The sequence below is a fragment of the Gymnoscopelus microlampas genome (genome assembly GCF_963454915.1).
Source record: "Gymnoscopelus microlampas genome assembly, chromosome: 18".
NCBI classification, from domain to species: Eukaryota; Metazoa; Chordata; class Actinopteri; order Myctophiformes; family Myctophidae; genus Gymnoscopelus; species Gymnoscopelus microlampas.
Window position 1 is genome coordinate 10,648,990 of NC_139955.1, and position 24,596 is coordinate 10,673,585.

The following is a 24,596-nucleotide window of genomic DNA, read 5'->3' on the forward strand; positions in this document are numbered from 1 at the left end:
GAATGGTTGTGGGGGCCCGAAGTTGTGGGGGCGGGATAAAAAAATATTTTCCCCAAATAAATGATCCCACGATTTTGTAGCCCATTTTTCACCCAGTGACAAATGCCTAAGCTTATAATCCTGGGCGCTACTCTCCCTCTGCCAGCCTGGGGAGGGTCCCAAACTGAGCTCATGCTTCCTGCAATGCATGAGGCGTGAGCAGGCCGCTCCTTATCGCCTGACAGGGGGGAGGTTCCCCGGTTGGCTTGTAACCTTGTGACATTTCTGTTTAACATCTGTCATACTGGTAAACCTGCACATTTGTTGTTACAGATACAACCCACCAATACTAGACATGGCTATGCCACCAGACAGGCTATGGGTGGTCACTTTACTCCGCCTTTAATACCAAGAACTAATGCGCTTAAGAGAACGGTAATGTATAGAGCAGGGACACATTGGAATGGGCTAATAAGGATAGACAATAAATCAAGCTTCAAAAAGAAATTGAAGGAAGCCGTGGTTAGTAAAATAGTTAGGTTTAGTTAGCTTGTTTAATGTCTGAACTATGAGTAATTGGATATTAAAAAAAATGTTTGTAAATTCTTGATTTGTAAAAGTAATATACTATGTAATAATTTATAGAATTTGTGAAGACCGAAATCTTCAATCATTTTTGTTTTGTTTTGTTTTGTTTTGTTTTAACTATGTAATTGTAGAATTCCATTGTATTATGTTTTAATTGGATTGTGAAGTGTAAATGTTTGGACCCCAGGAAGAGTAGTCTTCACTGTGGTGAGGACTAATGGGGATCCGTAATAAACAATAAACAATAAACAATCCACTGATTAATTCCATCTGTTAATCAATCCACAATCCAAACAGAAGGGTAATGCTTTGGCACATATGCGAACATCTAATTTGTACTGCTGGAACCTTAATATTTAAACTTTGTAGATAAGCTTTAGCATTAATACGTTTTAAGCGCACTAACTTAAGAACATGAGCTTTCCTCTTTTTATAATCTAATTTGTAATACATGGTGTGTGTGTGTGTGTGTGTGTGTGTGTGTGTGTGTGTGTGTGTGTGTGTGTGTGTGTGTGTGTGTGTGTGTGTGTGTGTGTGTGTGTGTGTGTGTGTGTGCACGCACGTGTGTGTGTGTGTGCGCACCCGTGTGTGTGTGTGCGCACGCGCGTGTGTGTGTGGGAGGCTAGGGCGAAGCTATACATTCTATATTTGGTCTCTAGAAAGTTTCTCGAAAAGCATTTATTCTCTAAGAACCCACATTTATGTATCTCAAATAGTACCATATACTGTAGGGCCTTTTTAGCGGTCGTATAGGAAATGAGCTGTTGAAACTTTTTCACTTTTAGGTGAAAAGGGTCACCTTTTTAGGGCTCACAAACCGGCGACACATTCCGGCACCGCAGTTCAAAGACACACACTAACTTTTCGGGCCAGCGCCAGAGACCACAGAACCAAGCGAAGACGGAGCACTCCTCACATTACACTCATTCTGCACCACAGTTTGCAGAGCCAGCACTGTTCAGGAAGACCTGAAAATCTCATTACGACCAAAACTAATAAGTGAGGCATAATAATAAAACACAGCGATTAAATTCAAACCTAATTACAACTTGATGGAGAAAGACGTGGTAACGGCCCTGGCATCTCCCATCTTCCCTGCTAAACGACGCACGAAGGAAGGCCCCCACAGCACAATGCCTCTACCCGTCATTAAGTTATTAGATTAGCCTCAGGCAAGTGAGTAAACATCTTGAGACATCTCACAGCGGGATGGTAAACCACTATTGGTCTGAGTTATTGGGTCAGCCAACCCCCTCCTCCCCACAACAATATATGCTTTGTATACAAGAAGCCATATCACAGTTATTTCTATTTTAATTATTTCTTTTAATACTTCACATTGAACTTGAAGTTGGATTTTTACTTTGTGTTGCGCTATGCCGTGTTGTGAGCTTGTAGATCTGCTATTTCAGTACACAAAACTGTGCGTAACTGAGTATATCAAACCATTAACCACTTATAGGAGACCTACAAGCTCACAATGCTTCGCAACATGACACGTTGTGAGCTTGTACAGTAGATCGGCCGCAGAGATTTGATGCATAATGAAGTACCGTGCAACTCAGGTCCGTTTGACTATGATTATTTCAAGCTTTTTTACCCCCACACTACACCTAATAGTGTGGGGGTATTTCATTTGATAGAGTTATGAAATACGATGTGAAAACATTTCTGATACATTTAACGAAACAATATAGACGGTATATTTTAACATTATAAAACGTTTTCCCATGGACCACCTGTAGTCTGTGGACCACTGGTTGAGAAACAGTGCTAGTGGAGATCAAGGCAGGCGGGGGTGGTGGTGGTTGGTTGGAGGTCCGGTCAGGACAGACGCCTGGAGCACTTAAGATTGAGCGGATGGCTAACGAGCGAGAGACGAGGCCTGGATGTTTAGAGCAGCGAGCTCTGACTTTGATTATCGGCTTTGCTGGACGGAACGTCCTGCCAGGTCCGGCATCATCGCATCGAGGAGGCCTCCTGCCTCATCTCATTTGGGCCACTGCCACGGCAAATGTCCATTCAGCACTATTGGAAGACAAACGAGGGCGAAGTCTTTTCTCAAGGTCAAACCGCCTCCGCCTCCACGCGGGCCACGGGGGGGTCTGCTGGTCTGATTCCTTATACACTCAGGGTAATTAAAACCCATCGAGAAGGAAGGAAGGAAGGCTTCTTTTTTTTTTTGACTGCTAATTAGATGCTAATTTGTTAGCCCGCTAGGAACGAGGTATGAGAAACTCAAGGACACAACAGTAGATTTATTCGTGCTCTTGATTTGGAGAACGGTTAAATTCTCCGTGTTTTCTCCTCCCATGGTTTCGGCTGCAGGCCGAGCGCCCTGACAGAAATTCTGCGTGTTTGTTTAGTTTAGTTTGATTAGAAAGATATGAGCGTCCACCAAGCTTTTTCCGATCTCCCCGTCATTTACTGAGCACTGAGAGTAAAGTGGAGCCTTGCCGCAAAGAGTGAAGCCTTGCACAGATATTGTAACTGTTTAAACTTTTTATGTTTTTTTTATTTATTAATGCCAAACTTCATCGTACAATAGTGTCATGCAAGCAAAATTTACAAAAATAGCCGATCTATAATATCATAGATCGGATATTTCCGCTACTTTGGACATTTTTGTCTGTTTGTGGGTTTTATAATTATTTAATCAATGGCCGACAACCTTTGCTTGTGTCACTCCCCGTCTCTCTTTCCCCATTTCCTGTCAATCTACTATATAGGCTACTATCAATAAAGGCCAAAAAAAGCCAAAACTAAATCTTTAAAAAGAAAAAGAAAAAAACATTTAATCAATGAGAAATATTTACCGACTAAATTATAACTCAATTGGATTCAGAGCACAGATTTTTTCGTTCGTTTTTTTCTTGAAAAGTCAAAAGGTTTTGGACATTACGCTTCCACCTGACAGCAACAATATTCTTCATGGAGCCTGAAAGTAGTCCACCTCAGACTTGGGTCTCAGCACCCTACTGTGCCAACGTTCAATGGACTCAATGAGTCATTTCAGGGCTACTAGGCTGGCTGGCCCACTTTCTTCAGAGGCAAGAAGTAAGTAGCTATCACACAGACTCCCAGATAGCCTCTCATAACTCACTTCCCCACATATTCCTTTTAAAACTCCTACTTTATAAGCAATCCAAGGCAGTCCAGTCCTCTCATGTTTATTAAATGGATGCTCTAGTTTGATGTGTGTGTGACTCCCCTCTGGGCTGCGGCTGATCCTTAGGGTGCCAGAAGGTTTCTCACCAGGGTGGAGCAAAGCAATGGTGCGTGATGAAGCTGAGGAGACAGAGAGGTAGTGGGATCTCTCCAGGGTTTGTGCACTGCAGCTAAAAGAGGCTCATTTGTGGGCCGTTGTTCTACACAGGCGTCTGTACAACAACCAGTTAGCAGAAATGTGCCTGCAGCTCCACTCTGCTACAGTTTAGGTTTTGCACAAACAATGTAACAACCCAAACAACAACACATACAAAACAAAACTCTCTAAAATGTTTCAATAGAACACTCAAAGAGATAGCGTCACAATTTTGGCACTTTCTCAGTTTTTTATTTATCTATGGAGTTGACATTGCTCCTCTAGATCATCCGATGTTGTTAAAAGGTGAGAGGATGTCTTGCCTGTGTATTTTCTGTTTCTTTCTGTAAGCTGAAAGCTTCTCTGGCAAACAGGCAAATATTAATATTGAATCACATTGGTCAAAAATTATATACGTGTCACACCCGATGTGAAAGCACTGCAACAACCAGCACATTGTATTGTCAAGATAATGTGGAACTTCTTGATAATTTATTGTAAACAAAAAAAACATTTTTGAAGTTTTTAAAATTATTGTTGTTTGTTATAACTGTGATGTTACATGTGGGAGTTGGCTAGGTTAAAGTTACAGGATGCTAGTCATTGAGAATATGCAGGCAGACAGTGGATGAAAGCAAGTTATGATTCTGTGCAACATGTTTAAAATGTAAACTACCTCCAAACAAACAAGGCCCTGTGATCTGGCCCCGGCGCTAGCCGACAACGGTTAAAAGTTTCCCTCCACTGGTGTAATTGGTCCAACATTGACCGCGTTCTGTTCTCAAAACGTCACTGCTGCTTTGAAGCCTCACGTCACCACGGGAACCGACAGGTATTAGAGCTGTCAATCATACAGATGGACACACCCGTTCCATAACATATCCACTGATTATATGTTTTCTCCCCAAGATTATTTTTAATGGGGTTCAGCTGCATTGAGCAGGGGTACTGTAGAGACTGACAGGGAAATGGTCTCTCTCTGTGTGTGTGTGTGTGTGTGTGTGTGTGTGTGTGTGTGTGTGTGTGTGTGTGTGTGTGTGTGTGTGTGTGTGTGTGTGTGTGTGTGTGTGTGTGTGTGTGTGTGTGTGTGTGTGTGTGTGTGTGTGTGTGTGTGTGTGTGTGTGTGTGTTGGGGAGGGGGTTACAAGTGAGATATATATATATATATAAATACGCACACATGCGCGCACACACACACACACACACACACACACACACACACACACACACACACACACACACACACACACACACACACACACACACACACACACACACACACACACACACACACACACACACACACACACACAGTATATATTCTTCATCTTCAACATTAGAAGCATAATGCATCTTATTGAACAGAGCCACAGTAAACTGATGAGCTTTTTAATGTGCTTCTCTGGTTCAGCATCTGTTTGTGCCTTCGGTGTTCAGTCAAAACACTTCATAACAACATATCATATTAGCCTCGCGCCACTGCACCGCTCACACTGATGTACACTATGAGCTTCATAATTTGGGAAATTAAATTCACAGCATGCCCATGATCAGCTTCTCATTTCCACAGATTACATTTCATGATGGGCATCCAGCACAGGGTCATGCTGGGCGTCCCAGTGCAGGGGTGGAGGAAGTACCGCGATTTTGTTTTACTTACGTAAAAGTGGCAATACCACAATGTTGGAATACACTGTTACAAGGCTCACAACGCATGTGTGAGCTTGTGAGATTGTAGGTCGGCTAATTTCAAAAGAGACAAAATAGGGCTTAATAGGCAAATGTATGTTTTTTTCTAAATCTACAAAGTAACTTGTAACTAAGGCTTTCAAATAATTGTAGTGGAGAAAAAACATTTGCCTCTTAGATGTAGTGAAGTACAAGAAAAGCTGTATGTAACCCTCAAGTAAAGTGGCTATGTCATCAAGACATAGCAAACACACAAAAATACATAGACAACACAACAATACACTTACAGTACACACTACACATCCCTTGCAGAAAAAGTAGGCTATTAGTCATGGATAAGCAGAGACGTCACTGAAATGTTTGTTTAACCCATTCAATCTGGGAACCGAGTGCCGCACTATGAGCTTGTAGATCTGCTATTTTTGAAAAATCGAGAACATTTGTGCAATCTCTGAACATTTATACTGTATATACATTTTTAACTCAAATCTTTGTTTCTGGGGGTTCCTGGAACAAAATATTTTGAGATGGGGGGGGGGGGGGGGGGTGATGATACATATCATTGTGGGTGGTCCTTGACATGAAAAGGTTTTTTTACACTGTTAGGATTTAGAAGACATTTGTAGAATCCCCAGAAGCAAAGATTTGAGTAACAAATGTTTGCTTTAAAAATATACCGGTATATTCAAAGTTTTGCACACATTTTCCAACATTTTTGAGAAAATAACCAAAGTACAAACTAATGGTTAAACTGGTTAAAATCTAAAAATACAGATGCTTTCCCGGTCTTAATGGGTTAAATGATCTTTGTGTCCAAGCGCGGGTACAGTATAGCGCCGTCCCGATGGCATATGGTGCCACTGGTTAGGAACGTACAGTAGGAACGTTGCATTCTGCATAGTGAGTGCTGTAAGTCAGTAATTCTCAACCTGACAGTGAATACTGCAAGAATATTTATTGCAAGTGAAGCCCCAAATAATCGGCAAAACACTATGTTTTGATTGATAATATAACATTAATATAATAAATTATGTAAAAAAATACATATATCATGGTATTTCTTCTTTAAAATCTTTACAAAAATATGTTTTCTTAATAAATATCTGTTCATAAGTTCCATTAATCCAAGCCGGAACACAATCGATTTGTTTATCATTAAAATAAACATACTGTACCACCCATCTGACCATGAACATTTTTGAGATTTTCAAGAGTTTTCCAGTAAAGGTTGAGAGTATATTGATGTCAATACTTTTGGACAAAAAATTGGAATACAGGCCTTTTAATTTTTCTTACTTTTTACTCTGTAAGTAATTACTTACAGAGTAAAAAGTAAGAAAAAATATAGCTGCAAGCAGCGATAATATGGGGCCAGGAGAGAGAAAGAGAAATGATAATTCCTTTAACAGGTCAGTTCATGAAAGTCCTTGCGGTCTTGTTTCCAATGAGTGCCTGTGAGCAATTAGGGGTTAAGAGTCTTGCTCAGGGACAAATTTCATTTCATCGACACATTTGCTGACCTGGCTTGGAATCGTACCTGGGGCAAGCAGAGTCTCTGGCTCCCTAGGCGGGCTCACTAACCACTCAGCTATGGCCACCCCTCAGAGAGAGAGAGAGAGAGAGAGAGAGAGAGATAGAGAGATAGATAGATACGGAATAGATTGAAGAGACATAGAGAGAGACAAATGGAATAGATTGAAGAGACAGAGACATGGAAACGGAATAGATTGAAGAGAAAGACATGGAAATGGAATAGATTGAAGAGAGAGAGAGAGCACCATGGAAACGGAATAGATTGAGTCATGTTTTTTGCATTTCAACTTAAATGAGTCTGCATCAAGTGAGGCTTGAACCGGCAACCTTACAGTCATGAAACACTCTTAGGTAGCTGCAACACTACCTATAGTGCTATATCTTTGTCCAGGCTGATATTGTCTGTTGAGGATCACAAACTCTTGCCTTCTGTCATGACCCAAGCCCCTGTTTCACTAACACTAAGATCACTCGTTCACAAACCATTTACCAATGAAGAAATTGTACATCTCCTCAGAACCAAAATTAGTGAAAGTAGCCGATCTACAAGCTCACAAACCATTAAAAGTTGTCAGATTGTACATTGGCTATTTTCACAATGAAGTATGTTATACATTGAAAAAAGATACTCTCATTGCTATCTGAAAAGTTGTGAGATTGTAGATCAGCTGTATGTAAAAAACACTCAATTAAGTATTTCATGTTATCTTTAACAATTGCAGATGTATTCATTGATAGTCATGTTGTGTGAAATGCAACTTAGATGAAGTCTGCACCAAGTGAGGCTTGAACTGGTGACCTTCAGGTTGTGGGGCACACATTTAAGCGAGAAGCCACCAACAGACAAGAACCTGTGAAAAAGGAGATCACGCAGATCATACAGTTTCACGCAAATAGCTGAAAAATCCTGGGTTTAAGTGTTTTTCAAACTGCTCAAGATTGCGGACAATCTAAGGGCGGTGCTTACTGGTCAACGTGATAGATGTGTTCCTCATTAGTCAAGGCACATGTGTAAGCAGGTCTAATGGCTGTCGGCCAAACGAGGCATGACTTTTGCCTGTTTAAAGTTTCAATTTTCAAAAAATTGCTATAGCGCCCCCGTTTGACCAATTGGAGTAAGATTGGTTTCAGTGATATTTGGAATGGCCCTTTACATTTCTGCAAAGTTTCAAAGAATGGTAAGTCTGCATTTATGTGTTAGGGGCAGATGAATAATTGTCATAAAACTGCAATATTCATTGGCTCATTAAAGCTTCATTTTTTCACTTATGGAAGATATTTTGCAAACGTTTTTTGGTATAGGTCCAAAGTTCATGTGTAAAAAGTTTCGTGCAGATTACTCAAAAATCCCAGGAGGAGATAGGTTTTAACTGTTTTTCATATAATTCAAAATGGGGGGAGATCTAAAGGTCAGAGGTCAAAAGTGAGAGTGTGAAAGTTGTTCAGCATGAGGAGACGCATGTGTGCATCGAAGTTTCATGGCTGTAGGTGAAACAGGGCATGAGTTGTACCTGTTCAAAGTTGTCATTTTCAACTGAGTGCTATAGCGCCACCTTTTGACGAAAGATTGTGAGATTTATTTTTTGATCGTTTTTCATGACCATCTATCATATGGCCGAGTTTCATAAAAAGCGACTGCACGGTTCAGCCAGAACTGCCAAAAGTGGCAGAAGAAGAAGAAGAAGAAGAAGAAGAAGAAGAAGAAGAAATGGAATAATGCGAATAACAATATGGGTCCATGCTGGAAGCCTGGCCCCATAATAAATGGAATACTTCTTCCACCACTGCAGGTTCATGCAGCACAGGTTGATAGATTCTCATTTTCAACCTAAATTGACAACAGCGGGGCCATCCAATCACTGAGGGAGAGGGTGCGGAGTGTTATGATCCAGCTAATGTGAATCCAAATGAAATCCGCTAGTCTGTATGTTGTGTCTTATTCATTAGATATTTCTATGATGTTTTACTGTAAAGAGCTCAGAGTCAAGGATCATTAGATTGTCAAATGGCATTTGATACATCCCCTGCTAGCGCCACGGATCATTAAGAATTCCTAATTCCTCACCTATTTCCTGGTATCGATCTCAAAGAACCACCTAATGAAAAACAACCCATCATGTAAAAAATAAATAAATAAATAGAAGGGAGAGAATCATTATTCTTTCTCTTCTTTCTCTTTTTTTTGTTTTTTGCAAAGTTAACTTCAAAAGGGTGAAAACCCCTAATAATCTGAGGCTTGAGAGAGTGGAGCAGTACAGGTAGAGAGAGAGAGAGAGAGAGAAAGAGAGAGAGAAAGAGAGAGAGAGAGAGAGAGAGAGAGAGAGAGAGAGAGAGAGAGAGAGGCCTTTGATCTCAAGTAGCCTGAGTAGCCTACTAAAGTAATAAAGAGATGGAGAAAGAAAAGAAGATTGCAAACAAGACATTCACTCAACTCCCGAGAGAAGGGAGAAATAGAAAAGCAGAACGAGGGAGAGAGACAGAGAGCGACAGAGAGAGAGAAGCGGAGAAAGAGAGAGAGACAGAGAGAGAGATGCAGAGAAAGAGGGAGACGTAGGGAGAGATAAGACCAGGAGGATGTTAAAGGGCTTTGAACAGCAGGTCTCCGAAGCCCAATGCTAAAGCAATTAGCATTGAAGCTCTTCTAGGAATGTGCAGCCAAGCCGCAGTGGCAACAACAATTGAGTGAAGCGAACCCCTCGGTCCCCCTTAAAACTTGGAGTTTTTAATTGGCATGTCAGGGTGCGGTGTTGTGTCTGGCGACCCGTGAGTGTACCCGCTGGAAAGTTTGGTCCTGTGGGGCCGTAGTGTACTTCTCACTTCAAGTGGAAGCCACCAGACAGTGAATACAGACGCTGTGTTCTGCACAAGTTGGAGCTTCTGCACTAGAGCTCAATCCAAAATATGAAGAACAACTTTTTCTTTTAAACTTTAAAAAAAACAGTGGTTCAAATAGTGACCGTTTAGAAGAAAGCCTTGCGGGTATATTATATACCTGTTCACCGCCTGGAGACTAAATGTCCCCTTGGATATGAAGGAAAAATGAAAATGAGGAATGGAAATGAGACACATTGGATATTGAAAGCATCTCTCAGGACACACCGATACAAGAAAGACTTTGTTTGTAGTTTTTTTCTTTCATTTTAGTCCACGTTTCACAGACTCCTTCAAGGTCGTAACATCCACCGTTTATTAGGTTTCGAGAGCCTATCAGGCTTCGAACCCTATTACATCTCTACACTTTCATTATTATTCTTCCGCCGTTTTTGCCAGTTCTGGCCTAACCGCCTGGTCACTTCTTATGAAATTCGGCAATATGGTAGAGGGCTATGCCAAACGGCGAAAACCCGAAACTCACAACCATTGGCCAAAGGGTGGCGCTGTAGCACTCAATTGAAATATGCCAACTTTGAACAGGTACAGCTCATGCCCTGTTCGACCTACAGCCATGAAACTTCGATACACACATGCGTCTCCTCATGCCTAACAACTTTCACTGTTTGACTTTTGACCTCTGACCTTTAGATCTCCCACCATTTCGAATTCTATGAAAAGCAGTAAAAAGCAGTAAAAAAATCACTTCTCCTGGGATTTATGAGCAATCTGTACGAAACTGTATACACATGAACTTTGGACCAATGCCGACAAACGTAACTTAGCGGATTTTCCATAAGTGAAAACGTTAAGCTTTTATAAGCCAATGAAAATTGCAGCTTTTTTTAAATTATTCATCTGCCCCTAACACATACATGCAGACTCACATTTGTTTGACACTTTGCAATATTGTAGAGGGTCCTTCCAAGTATCACTGAAACCAATCTTACTCCAATTGGTCAAAGGGGGGCGCTATAGCAATTTTTTGAAAATGCAAACTTTAAACAGGCAAAAGTCATGCCTCGTTTGGCCGACAGCCGTTAAACCTGCTTACACATGTGCCTTGACTCATGAGGAACACATGTATCACTTTGACCAGTAAGCTCTGCCCTTAGATTGTCTGCAATTTTGAGCAGTTTGAAAAACATTTAAATCCAGGATTTCTGAGCAATTTGCATGAAACTGTGTCAAATACATGTTTGAGGCCCTTTTTCACAGGTTCAGGTGTGTTGGTTCAATAGCTTGATCGCTTAATCATCTGCCTTGAAACCATAGGGTAGCCGGTTCGAATCCCACCTCAGGTAGACTTAATTATAATTGCATTGCACACAACATGACTATACCAATGAATACATGTGCAATTGTTAAAGATGACGAGAAATGCATACTTGAAAGTAGTTCTTTTCAATGTATGACGTACTTCATTCGCGCTTTTGTTTTGTTTTGTTGGATTCTCCCTTTTCACTGTCTAAGGCTGTGTATTGGATAGCTCCACCAGTAGAGTGTGAGTCTCATGTGCCGAAGGTCCCTGGTTCGAATCCCACTTATTACAGTTCACATTTAAATTGCATTGTACAAAACATGACCCTGTTAATTCAGACAAGTGCAATGTTTAGACAATAACACGAAATGCTTTTGAGAGTAGTTTTTTTTATGTATGACATACTTTCTTGTGAAAATAGCCGATCTACAATCTCACACCTTTTTAGATAGCAACGCGTTGTGAGCTTGTAGATCGACTATTTTCCACTAGTTTCCATTCCGAAATATATTGAGCAGTTTGAAAAACATTTAAACCAAGGATTTCTGAGCAATTTGCGTGAAAGTGTGTCATGTGTGTGAACTCCCTTTTCACTAGTACAGGTCTGTTGGCCCAATGGCTTAATCATCTGCCTTGAAACCACAGGGTTCCTGGTTCGAATCCCACGTCATGTAGAATTCATTATAATTGCATTGCACACAACATGACTGTATCAATGAATGCATGTGCAATTGTTAACCAGTAAACTCCGCCCTTAGATTGTCTGCAATTTTGAGCAGTTTGAAAAACATTTAAATCCAGTATTTCTGAGCAATTTGCGTGAAAGTGTGTCATGTGTGTGAACTCCCTTTTCATCAGTTCGGGTCTGTTGGCCCAATGGCTTAATCATCTGCCTTGATACCAGAGCGTCGCCGGTTCAAATCTCACCTCATGCAGACCTCAACTCAATTGCATTACACACAACATGACTGTATCAATGAATAAACATGCAATTGTTAAATGAAACGCTTATTGAGAGTACTTGTTTTCAATGTATGATGTACTTCATTAGGTTTCGAGAGCCTATCAGGCTTCGAACCCTATTACATCTCTACACTTTCATTATTATTCTTCCGCCGTTTTTGCCAGTTCTGGCCTAACCGCCTGGTCACTTCTTATGAAATTCGGCAATATGGTAGAGGGCTATGCCAAACGGCGAAAACCCGAAACTCACAACCATTGGCCAAAGGGTGGCGCTGTAGCACTCAATTGAAAATGCCAACTTTGAACAGGCACAGCTCATGCCCTGTTCGACCTACAGCCATGAAACTTCGATACACACATGCGTCTCCTCATGCCTAACAACTTTCACTGTTTGACTTTTGACCTCTGACCTTTAGATCTCCCACCATTTCGAATTCTATGAAAAGCAGTAAAAAGCAGTAAAAATCCTACTCCTCCTGGGATTTATGAGCAATCTGTACGAAACTGTATACACATGAACTTTGGACCAATGCCGACAGACGTAACCAAGCGGATTTTCCATAAGTGAAAACGTTAAGCTTTTATAAGCCAATGAAAATTGCAGCTTTATTTTAATTTTTCATCTGCCCCTAACACATACATGCAGACTCACATTTGTTTGACACTTTGCAATATTGTAGAGGGTCCTTCCAAGTATCACTGAAACCAATCTTACTCCAATTGGTCAAAGGGGGGCGCTATAGCAATTTTTTGAAAATGCAAACTTTAAACAGGCAAAAGTCATGCCTCGTTTGGCCGACAGCCGTTAAACCTGCTTACACATGTGCCTTGACTCATGAGGAACACATGTATCACTTTGACCAGTAAGCTCTGCCCTTAGATTGTCTGCAATTTTGAGCAGTTTGAAAAACATTTAAATCCAGGATTTCTGAGCAATTTGCATGAAACTGTGTCAAATACATGTTTGAGGCCCTTTTTCACAGGTTCAGGTGTGTTGGTTCAATAGCTTGATCGCTTAATCATCTGCCTTGAAACCATAGGGTAGCCGGTTCGAATCCCACCTCAGGTAGACTTAATTATAATTGCATTGCACACAACATGACTATATCAATGAATACATGTGCAATTGTTAAAGATGACGAGAAATGCATACTTGAAAGTAGTTATTTTCAATGTAAGACGTACTTCATTCGCGCTTTTGTTTTGTTTTGTTGGATTCTCCCTTTTCACTGTCTAAGGCTGTGTATTGGATAGCTCCACCGGTAGAGTGTGAGTCTCATGTGCCGAAGGTCCCTGGTTCAAATCCCACTTATTACAGTTCACATTTAAATTGCATTGTACAAAACATGACCCTGTTAATTCAGACATGTGCAATGTTTAGACAATAACACGAAATGCTTTTGAGAGTAATTGTTTTTTATGTATGACATACTTTCTTGTGAAAATAGCCGATCTACAATCTCACACCTTTTTAGATAGCAACGCGTTGTGAGCTTGTAGATCGACTATTTTCCACTAGTTTCCATTCCGAAATATATTGAGCAGTTTGAAAAACATTTAAACCAAGGATTTCTGAGCAATTTGCGTGAAAGTGTGTCATGTGTGTGAACTCCCTTTTCACTAGTACAGGTCTGTTGGCCCAATGGCTTAATCATCTGCCTTGAAACCACAGGGTTCCTGGTTCGAATCCTACGTCATGTAGAATTCATTATAATTGCATTGCACACAACATGACTGTATCAATGAATGCATGTGCAATTGTTAACCAGTAAACTCCGCCCTTAGATTGTCTGCAATTTTGAGGAGTTTGAAAAACATTTAAATCCACTATTTCTGAGCAATTTGCGTGAAAGTGTGTCATGTGTGTGAACTCCCTTTTCATCAGTTCGGGTCTGTTGGCCCAATGGCTTAATCATCTGTCTTGATACCAGAGGGTCGCCGGTTCAAATCTCACCTCATGCAGACCTCAACTCAATTGCATTGCACACAACATGACTGTATCAATGAATAAACATGCAATTGTTAAATGAAACGCCTATTGAGAGTAGTCGTTTTCAATGTATGATGTACTTCATTCCCTCTTTTGTTTTGTTTTGTTGGATTCTCCCTTCTCACTGACCAAGGCTGTGGATTGAATAGCTTGATCAATACAGTGTTAGTCTCATGTGCCAAAGGTCCACGGTTCAAACCCCACTCGTCACAGTTTACATTTAAATTGCATTATACAAAACATGACCCTGTTAATTCAGACATGTGCACTTTGCGCTCTCTCTCTCTCTCTCTCTCTCTCTCTCTCTCTCTCTCTCTCTCTCTCTCTCTCTCTCTCTCTCTCTCTCTCTCTCTCTCTCTCTCTCTCTCTCTCTCTCTCTCTCTCTCTCTCTCTCTCTCTCTCTGTCACAGTCTGTCTGTCTGCCTGTCTGCCACTCTGTCACTGTCTGTCTGTCTGCCAGTCTGCCACTCTGTCACTGTCTGTCTGCCAGTCTGTCACTCTGTCACAGTCTGTCTGTCTGCCTGTCTGCCACTCTGTCACTGTCTGTCTGTCTGCCAGTCTGCCACTCTGTCACTGTCTGTCTGTCTGCCAGTCTGCCACTCTGTCACAGTCTGTCTGCCAGTCTGCCACTCTGTCACTGTCTGTCTGTCTATCTGCCAGTCTGCCAGTCTGCCACAGTCTGTCTGTCTGCCAGTCTGCCAGTCTGCCACTCTGTCACTGTCTGTCTGTCTGCCAGTCTGCCACTCTGTCACAGTCTGTCTGTTTGTCTGTCTGCCACTCTGTCACAGTCTGCCAGTCTGCCAGTCTGTCACAGTCTGCCAGTCTGCCACTCTGTCACTGTCTGTCTGTCTGTCTGCCAGTCTGCCAGTCTGCCACAGTCTGTCTGTCTGCCAGTCTGCCAGTCTGCCACAGTCTGTCACAGTCTGCCAGTCTGCCAGTCTGCCACTCTGTCACAGTCTGCCAGTCTGCCACTCTGTCAAAGTCTGCCAGTCTGCCAGTCTGCCAGTCTGTCAAAGTCTGCCAGTCTGCCAGTCTGCCACTCTTGTCACAGTCTGCCAGTCTGCCATTATTCTCGAAACCGCTAATTGCTGCTTGCAGCTATATTTCCCCTTGTAATTCTTTAGTTTCTCTATTATTGTGTGTGTGTGTGCGCGCGCGTGTGTGTCCATGCGTATGAAGTGTGTGGATGACTGTCACGACATATCATACTACATTCGCTGTAATATTTAATGTTCCTGCAACTAATAATGTGAATTTTTCCTTCAAGGACAGAGCCATTCATAAAAAGGTAGGAATCAATCAGGTACCTTTCGTAAAGATATGATTTGATATAAGAGCCTTGACATTCTCCGTGCAGTACCGGTGTCTAGAACAATTTATATGGCAATAATATTTCATGATTTCCCACAATTGTAATGCAATATATTTACATTCTTGTAAGAATGTAAATATATTTACTGGTAGCTGATCATCTTGTTCCTTTATTGAGATTGGAAACATAATTGGTTTAATTGGTCTAATTTTGGGCTGAAATTCTAGGATAAAAGCATTCTGAGAGGAACTGTGGTTTAGACAAGAATACAGGAAGTAAGATGAGACATTATTGATCGTTTTGAAAAACTCAACTGACCTATTTGAGTTGATAAAAAAATAAATGTTTTCAGTGATGACAAGGGAACTATTTTAGGGAGCCAGACCGATATATACGTATCAGTTTGGTCAATATATTGTTGATTATTAAAAAACAACAAACGACATCGGTTACGGCATTTATGCAGTCGATGTGTCCCAATTATTTTTTTACCACTTTCAACCTGCCGTCCCTATTTTGGTCATGTCATTAAAAGAAAAAATGTTCAAAGGTTTTCAAAGGTTTTCCAAGCATTTAAAAAAATAGCAGACAAGCTACAAGTTATGTTTTTCAAATCGATTAGAATAGATTTTGGACAAAATATTGGTAAAGAAATCTGCAAAATCAGGATCAGCATGATCGAACCCAAAAATCTGTCATCGGCTGGGCGTTAATCGAAGCATTCCTTATTGTGGGAAGGCTTTGGCAGGAAAATAGCACATCGACAAGCTCACAGCTATTTTCAGCTAAAGCTTTCCCCAAAATAACAGAAAACAGTCAAGACACTAGTATAGAGCCCTGAGGGACTCCGGTCAACGTCAACCATATGGGGTTTAAGTGGTTAAAAAGGATGTACAGTCCTGGTGTGATTGATTGCCTACCCTGGAAGATGGCAGCGTTCTGGATGATGAGCAGTTTGAGCGGAGCGCTGATGCTCTGCAGGCCAGCCTCCATGTTGCTGCGGGCCGCCACCTGGAGCCTCTCCTCCATCTTCCTGGAGCAGCAGCTAGGTCCTTTAGTTTGACACACCTGCAGGTCTGTACCTGACAGACAGACAGACAGACAGACAGACAGACAGACAGACAGACAGACAGACAGACACACAGACAGACAGCAGGAAGAAGTCAGGATTAGCACCAGGAATGAAGATAACCACATGAACCCTATTGCGTCACCTATTCTGGGGAAAACATTCCACGAAAATAGCACATCTACAATCTCACAAAGCGTTGCAATGCGTTGTGAGCTTGTAGATCCGCTATTTTCGGTGTGTGACACCACCTGAACTTGATTTGAAGCTCCCCCCCCCACAATACGCCTATTAGTTCAAATTTGTTTGAAATTTGGTGATTAAATATAATTTAAATATACTGTATATATTTTTTATATAATGAAGGTACAATTTATTTTAAACATTCTTAAACACTTTCCCATGAATCACCTTACAGTATGCCATGGACGACTAGTCCACTAGGGGTCCGTGGACTACATGAAAACGACATGAAACTGCAGTCACAAGACTTGACAGAGGTGAATGCAGCAAATGAGTCGAACATCAGACATGTTTCTTGTGGCGCAACATGGACAGTGATATTCCAACAAAGAGGACGGGTGAAGCAGTCAGAGATGGAGCTAGGATGAAAAAAAGTCTCTCTCTCTCTGTGTGTGTGTGTGTGTGTGTGTGTGTGTGTGTGTGTGTGTGTGTGTGTGTGTGTGTGTGTGTGTGTGTGTGTGTGTGTGTGTGTGTGTGTGTGTGTGTGTGTGTGTGTGTGTGGAAAGTGCTCCTCCACTGATTGACGTGAAACTGACAGCTATCAAGCATCGGGTAAGGTAGCCTACCGCATGCGGTAAGAGTAACAGAGCACCAAATCATTGGGTGTGTGTGTGTGTGTGTGTGTGTGTGTGTGTGTGTGTGTGTGTGTGTGTGTGTGTGTGTGTGTGTGTGTGTGTGTGTGTGTGTGTGTGTGTGTGTGTGTGTGTGTGCGTGCGTGTGTGTGTGCACGCACACACTATGCCCGCCTCACGAGATGACAGTGCGACGTGATATGAAGTGAAAGATGTTTTTCCACTGGACTCTGTAACTTGAGTCAAGTCTTTCAACTTGACTCTGTGATCAAAAGACTGTCCTTTGATTATGATTAGATTTTTTTGGCATAACCTTTTTCTAAGCACAAAGAGGAAAGACAATACTTTTACAGATAAAGTAGGCGAAGTGTATTATTTCAATTTCGGAAAATGTAGAAGTGAGGCAGAGATATAGCTTACACTTTGTGAATTCAGTACCTTCAAGGACAAGGACGATCAAAGCAACAGCAGCAAATCAAACACAGGATTTTCTTTCTTTGCAAGATAAAAGTGAAGGACAGTACCAAGAATCACAAGTCATACATCAAGTAATGTGTCACCATTACCGTTAATGCTAGGGATAATAATACCAGATGAAGCGTCAGAATTCTATGTGAGAAGACATACAAATAGAAGATTCACCTGCTAACAAACTAGAAAAACAAAGTTGCAATCCATAGCTTCTTTTCTGTGAATACAACGTTATTTTGACCAGTCTGTATGGTAGAGTATGTTAATTAATACAATATAACACGACTGTGGTAGTTTGTCTCCCTGCTCTTCTAGTGAGACATTTACAGTAAGATACTGTGGTCGGGGAGGACCACTACTGGTTGACAAGTGGTATTGCATGAAGCTCAAAAGGCAATTCATCCTCTGCCCCAAACAGGCTTTCTGTATTAGCTCAACAGTAGAAACTTTCGCCGCTTGTGTGGGGGACCCGGGTTCAAACACCAGGTAGGCTACTGTAGGATATGAAAGTTACGGATTGCCGCTTTAAAACTGATTCCCACACCATGGCTCCGAAAGCAAGCAGATGTTACAGACATAAATAGGACACAGAAGAATATGATGCTTAAATCACAATAAGGAATACAGCTGAGCTGAGACCCCCCCCCCATCTCATCTCATCTCATCTCCTGGTGAGGTTACAGTATGTGTGGATGGTAAAAGTGAAATATTCAGTAGAAACCTTCCAGAATGGAATGTGTCAGTGTGGAGGTTTGGGACTTGTCACTGCTGTACCCAGGAAGCTTCAATGGGAAGGAAAACAGAACCACAAGTAAACAAATATCAAGAGGCTGTGTGAGTCACATCCCGCTTAGCGAGAAGACGTGGAGGGAGGGGTTGGTAGAAAGAGGGGATGAATGTAGATGACAATACTAGTTTGACGAGGTCAGCCCCACTGTCTATAGCAGTTGTTCTCAAACAGTTTCATGTCAAGGACCCGCACATTGATATGTATTAGGCCATGGACCCCATTTGAAAAGATTTTTGTACCAAGGATCCCTATAACAGAAGATTTTTTTCAGAATTTATTCTACAACTGTCTATACTGTAGGTGGATAGAGAGAGCCCAATGATCTGAATAGTAATTCTTATACATTCTCTCACTGGGTTAACTTGTAGCCGGTGAAATGATGCAATTAAACTGTTCCTTATATTGGGGAGCCCCTGGAACCCCATCAAAGACCCCTGGGACCCCTATTTTGAGAATCATAAAGCCTAATTTATGATGTCGAACGCCAAAAATAGAAGCTCACAACAAGCTCACAAGGTGTCGCGGATGCGTTGTAACATCAACACACCTTTTCCACGGCAGCCATGTTAGTCACAAATAGTACTGTGTCACTTCCTTCACAGGTGTTTCTTTCCAATGATACTAATTAATGGCCGTGTTCCATTCAGGTCAAACAGAGTCAGGGTGCTGCTTTATGCAGGAAAGACTCTGCAACACTAAATGTAACAGAACCTTAATTAATATCACTGGTAACACCTGTGAAGGAACTATTTATGCCAATAGAGCTGCTGTGAAAACTAAAGGTCTATTCCACGGAGGTTAGATAATAATAACTAATCGCCTGGCTACTGTGAGACTAAGATTAGTACTGAATTGAGACTAAATTTATTACAAACAGGATGGGAAAGACGGTTAAGAAGCCCTGCTGCCACAGAAAGGTTAATTGCCGTCAAGAAATAAAAAATCAATAATATACAGAGATTAGAGTTAATTGGGGGGGGGGGGGGTTTAATGTCAAATTAAAAGCAAATGTTATTTCCTTCATGGGTTTATGTCTTGGAGGTGGTGATAAAACTGCAGATGAGTGTGGAGAGAACAGACACTTAGCTACAGTAGCAGATGAGCAGGAGAACGTTCAGAAGAACCACGAATGCTGTCGATGGAACAAAATATGGCGATTCATACTTGGTCGCACGGCAGGGTCGCGCACTTGAATATTAAACAGCGATAAAGCGACGCACTTTTTTCAACAGGGTTGGTTTTTCGCCATGAATAAAAGCATCAACCTGTATGATGCATGTTTAGTGCGGAACATTCGCTGGTACATTTGCGGATCGCTTATTTGCGACGCCCCTAGTGTGTAATGACCTTTAGATGTAAAATAACAACACACATTAACTCACTGGTTACTCGGGACTCAACAGGCTGTAAGCCACATTTATATCAGTGACACTTACCAAAAATAACCAATTTTCATCTGTTATTTTTGGCGAGTGATGCCATTACCATCGCGTGACAAAGTGTAATTTAGGTCTTAGATATGTAATGACAGTGAGGTATACTAATACAACTGTCACAGGGGCATTTCCTGTATGCATACTGGCAGGCTTAATATCTTAAATCAATACCTACAAAGGATTCCTGACAGATACAATCAAGTTAATTTCAGACTCCGGTGGCAAAATTATTAAGCTGTCAATAAGGCCAGAGCAGAGGTGAGCGTCTGTGGAAGGGGAAAGGGGAGAAGGAAGGGAGGAGTTTGGCAATTATCTTCTGCAAAACCGACAGTTTCGTCTGCCTGTTTGCTCGTTTTGCAGATGATGAATGAATTTCATTAGGCAAGTTCAGAGCGCTGAGGAATAAGCGAAGGATTGGGCAGAGTAATGGTTTCCCATGAGGTTGTGCAAACAAAAAAAAAACGACACACTCTAAATAAAGCAGCCTCTCTGACAGAGGGACAGCTAGGGAATAAGACTCATGCTCCCCTTCTTTGCTCTACAATCAGACCTTCTTTCTCTTGCTCCGTCTTTCTCGCCTCCTTTCTTGTCATCACCACAGCTTTGCTCTGAGCTCACTTCGTTTCACCTGATTCTGAATGGAGTTGATACCTTTCTGCTATTGTCTATTGGTTAATTGATGCAGATTTTGTCCAGAGTCTGAAAAGACTCATCTTTACATCTGTGAATGTCTTTGAATGAGTGATTAAAAGTTACACCATTGGTCTGCCGGTTGGCCAAATAACGGACAGGCCAGGAGCTGGTCAAGGCATCGTCAGGAAAGGTGTAAGTGGTTAACCACTTAAATCTTATACTTTGTTTCCTCTCTACAACAAATCTCTTTGCTGAAATTAGCTATCTACAAGCTCACAACGCATCCAACACAATGTGATGTGAGCTTGTTGATCTGCTATTTTTGCCCAATGTTTGCCTGTTTTCCTTTCACACATTTTTTATATAGTCATATAGCATTGAGGTTGAAACATAAAAGGACACCAACAAAGCAACAAGCATTTACGCATAAAATAAACATTATATACTGTATACACACATACCTATACATATTCGCCTATTATAACATGCCCAGAATAGGGATGCTAGGGTTCAGGGGATTAAGCCTTATCAATTTCCAATCATTTGTATATTATACCCTATTATGGTCCATCTGTCATACACAGATATAGTATGTGCAACTTGCGACAGGTGTTTACTATGTTTAGCAGCAGCTAAAATGTTGACCTGGACCTCATTCTTCTATTTATTGAATAAACACTAATCAGATGTTACAGTTTAGAGTGCAAAACAAATATACAGCACTGTCTTGAAATCACAGACATGCAGAGCTGCTAAAAAAGTATGTTAGATTTAAGATAACAATGTTTGCGAACCAGAGCAACGCACTTCCACATTTATTTAGTGATTTATAAATATTGAGTAAATAGTGAGTTATTTAGTAAGTGAGTATATTGAATCTTTACAGTCACATAATCCAGTTCATATTTAGTATGATTTTTTAAGCGCTTGAAGATCCAATCATCACTAAAGCGGTATGTACTTATGCAAGAGACACAACAAACTCAGGAAATGGACAAAGTTGTCATATTGACATTTAAGGTATTATGACGTCAACTCATGCATTGACTAACATGCAAGTAAATATTCACCTTAAAAGTAGCCTTTGAACGGAACAGTGAAAGTTTTTTTTAATTATTTTTGTTCCACTAACGTTAACTAAAGCTGAAAAGGCAGCAAACCATCCGTTCATTATTTGGAACAGCTAAAAAGGGAAGGAGATAAAAAACAGCTCTACATGTGCCAAAGGGCATGAGAGAGAGAGAGAGAGAGTGCACAGTTAAGTTAAATCACCCAAAATAACAATCACTCTGACAAAACACTTCATGCAGACTGACTCTTAGAAAAACAACACACAAATGAAAAGAGCAGGAATAGTCAACAGACAATTACAATAGTTACAACAATTACTTCAGATTTCTATTTAATCAAACATCGCAAGATGTGACTGGACAATGTGTCGGGATGCGACGCATTGTGAGCTTGTAGATCTGCTATTTTCAAAAGATTTTTGTACATTTGAAAACTTCTGAAATGGGACATTCTGTGTAATGAATACTTTTACTTTGGTACTTTAAGTATATTTTGATACCAATACTTTTACTTGTAACAGAGTATTTCTACATTGCAGTAAAAAAAAGTTAGTACTTTTTACACCACTGATATTATGCAGGAATCCACATCAAAGTCACTCTATCCCTCTTACAAATTGACCGACATTTCACACGTTGGCCATACAAGCTCCAGCCATACTGGGTTTTGACCCAGTCTTGTTAAAGCTGTCCTGGTGGTCAAACAGATGGAGACACAGTGTGGACTAAAGTGCAATTTAGATGCAAATTTCCTCAGTGTACATTTTAGGTTCAAGGTGATAGCTGCTAATCACTGTGTGTGTTCAGTCAATACTCTGTGGTTATTGGCCGGGCCGGTCGACACACACACAATAGCTTTTTCAAGATCCTTAAATGCCTTTAACAAGCAAGATTCAAACGCATTGATTGCCCTACGGTTGACACAGCCTCCACATTCAATGCCTGAATTGCTGTTTCTCTTGTTCAGAGAGAGAGAGAGAGAGAGAGAGAGAGAGAGAGAGAGAGAGAGAGAGAGAGAGAGAGAGAGAAGACAGACAGAGAGAGAAGGGGGGCAGAAAGAGGGAGGACAGAGAGAGGGAGAGAGAAACAGAGAGGAAAGAGATGAGTTGGATTGAGTGGGAGAGAGGAGAGAGAGAGAGGGAGCGCGAGAGACAGAGCGAGGGAGAGAAAGAGAGGGAGAGACAGAGCGAGAGAGAAACAGAGAGGAAAGAGATGAGAGGGAGAGCGACAGAGAGAGAGAGAGAGAGAGGGAGAGAGGAGAGATAGGGAGAGTGAGAGACAGAGCGAGCGAGAGAGAGAGAGAGGGAAAGGCAGAGACAGAGCGAGAGAGACAGAGAACGAGAGACAGAATGGGGGGAGAGAGAGAGAGTTGTCCCTCTGCTCGCATCTTTAACAAGCTCTGAGTCTCCAAACCCACAAACGTGTCTCTCAGTTTCTCAGCACCAATTAGGAAGCTATCAGCATGCAACTTTAATAATGTAGACAGTGGGGAATAAACAGCTTGTGTTAAGATATAGAATATGTTAAAGTCGGTTCATTATGAGCATAAATTATCCATCACCTAACTAAGGCATGTGGGGATCCATGGCTCTCTCTCCAGGGCAGAGGAACACACTGACACTTTCCACACACCATAAGCATAAATGGAATAAATATAACACCATTTTCAACTAACATAAGATATAGTATTATTAATATCACTAGCTGCAGGGTATTACAACTGACTTTAGTATTTTTAGTTTTTTGCAATCTGCTCTACTTTCAGTTGTTTTGATGAAGCAACAACATTCTGAAAGCTGCAACCACGAACTTGAAATAGATCTTCTGTTTGTCGGGAGGCTTCATGAACCAATGAGGCAACACACAAACACGGAGGCTCTACTTGTAAACTAACATATTTTTTTCAAAGGAGCATAATCAAACCAAAGCCAGATCAGTGTTTAATTGGACAGAAAGAAGCCGTCGCTCTGGGTCAAATTAATCTGCCCATTAGACGCGCCCGCCCGGCGCCCGAGTGTTGTTCAATGTTGTTCAATCTCTCATGGCGTTGGCAGCATAAACACATCCGCTAATGACTCCCATGGACAGCACGACGCCATGCCGACCTGACCCCACCACTAATTACTGAAAGGTCAGCATCTGGTGGTCTTTCGTTGGCATCCAAAAAACAATACGGAACATTACACACAAACCGTATACATACATGATCATCTCTCCTCTACAGAAGCTCCTGTATTGAAACAACAAGTTCAAGTTTGCAGATTGATTCTGTGAAAAACTCATGGTGGCTACTCTGCTACTTCTGTGAGAATGTCGATTTTAGTCTATTTTTGGCCCATTCTTTTTTGTTTTGCCTATCTGTAGTTTACAACACCGATCACAGCTTTCTATGTCCATGAACAAGTGCACTGGTATCTAAACCCAGGTTCATAACTAGATTTGTTTGTTTGTTGATCTGCCATCGGCCTTCCTTATTCTCTAAATATCGGCATCGGCCACTGAAGAACCATAATCGGTCGATCACTAGTTTTGATTATTAAGGCAAATAAATTAACATTATTTTTTTCTGCACAGTGTATAGTAACAAACCTGGACACAGAATAAGGCGCAATGAGAGAACATTCATGGATATTTGTCTTTTACAAGCCAAAAGAGTAATTGCATTGACCTGGAAGAGGCCGGATAGACCAAGCATTGCACAGTGGTTCAGGGAACTGTCTTTATGCCTACCCCTAGAAAAAACAAACCTTTATTTAACCAGGATAGTCACATTGAGGTACAGTATGAAACCTCTTTGCAAGTGAGACCTGGCCAAGACATTGC

At 41.3% G+C, this 24,596-nt stretch overlaps 1 protein-coding gene across 1 annotated transcript in view; it reads right to left on the reverse strand.

The window, feature by feature from the left end:
• gpc3 (glypican 3) overlaps positions 1–24,596 on the reverse strand; it is a gene marked incomplete at both ends in the record, with an annotated part of 157,861 nt that overhangs the window by 127,193 nt on the left and 6,072 nt on the right. Inside the window, one exon of the mRNA XM_084041661.1 lies at positions 16,410–16,571. Within this exon, the coding sequence (XP_083897787.1) occupies positions 16,410–16,571 (162 nt within the window). The remainder of the gene's footprint in view (positions 1–16,409; positions 16,572–24,596) is intronic.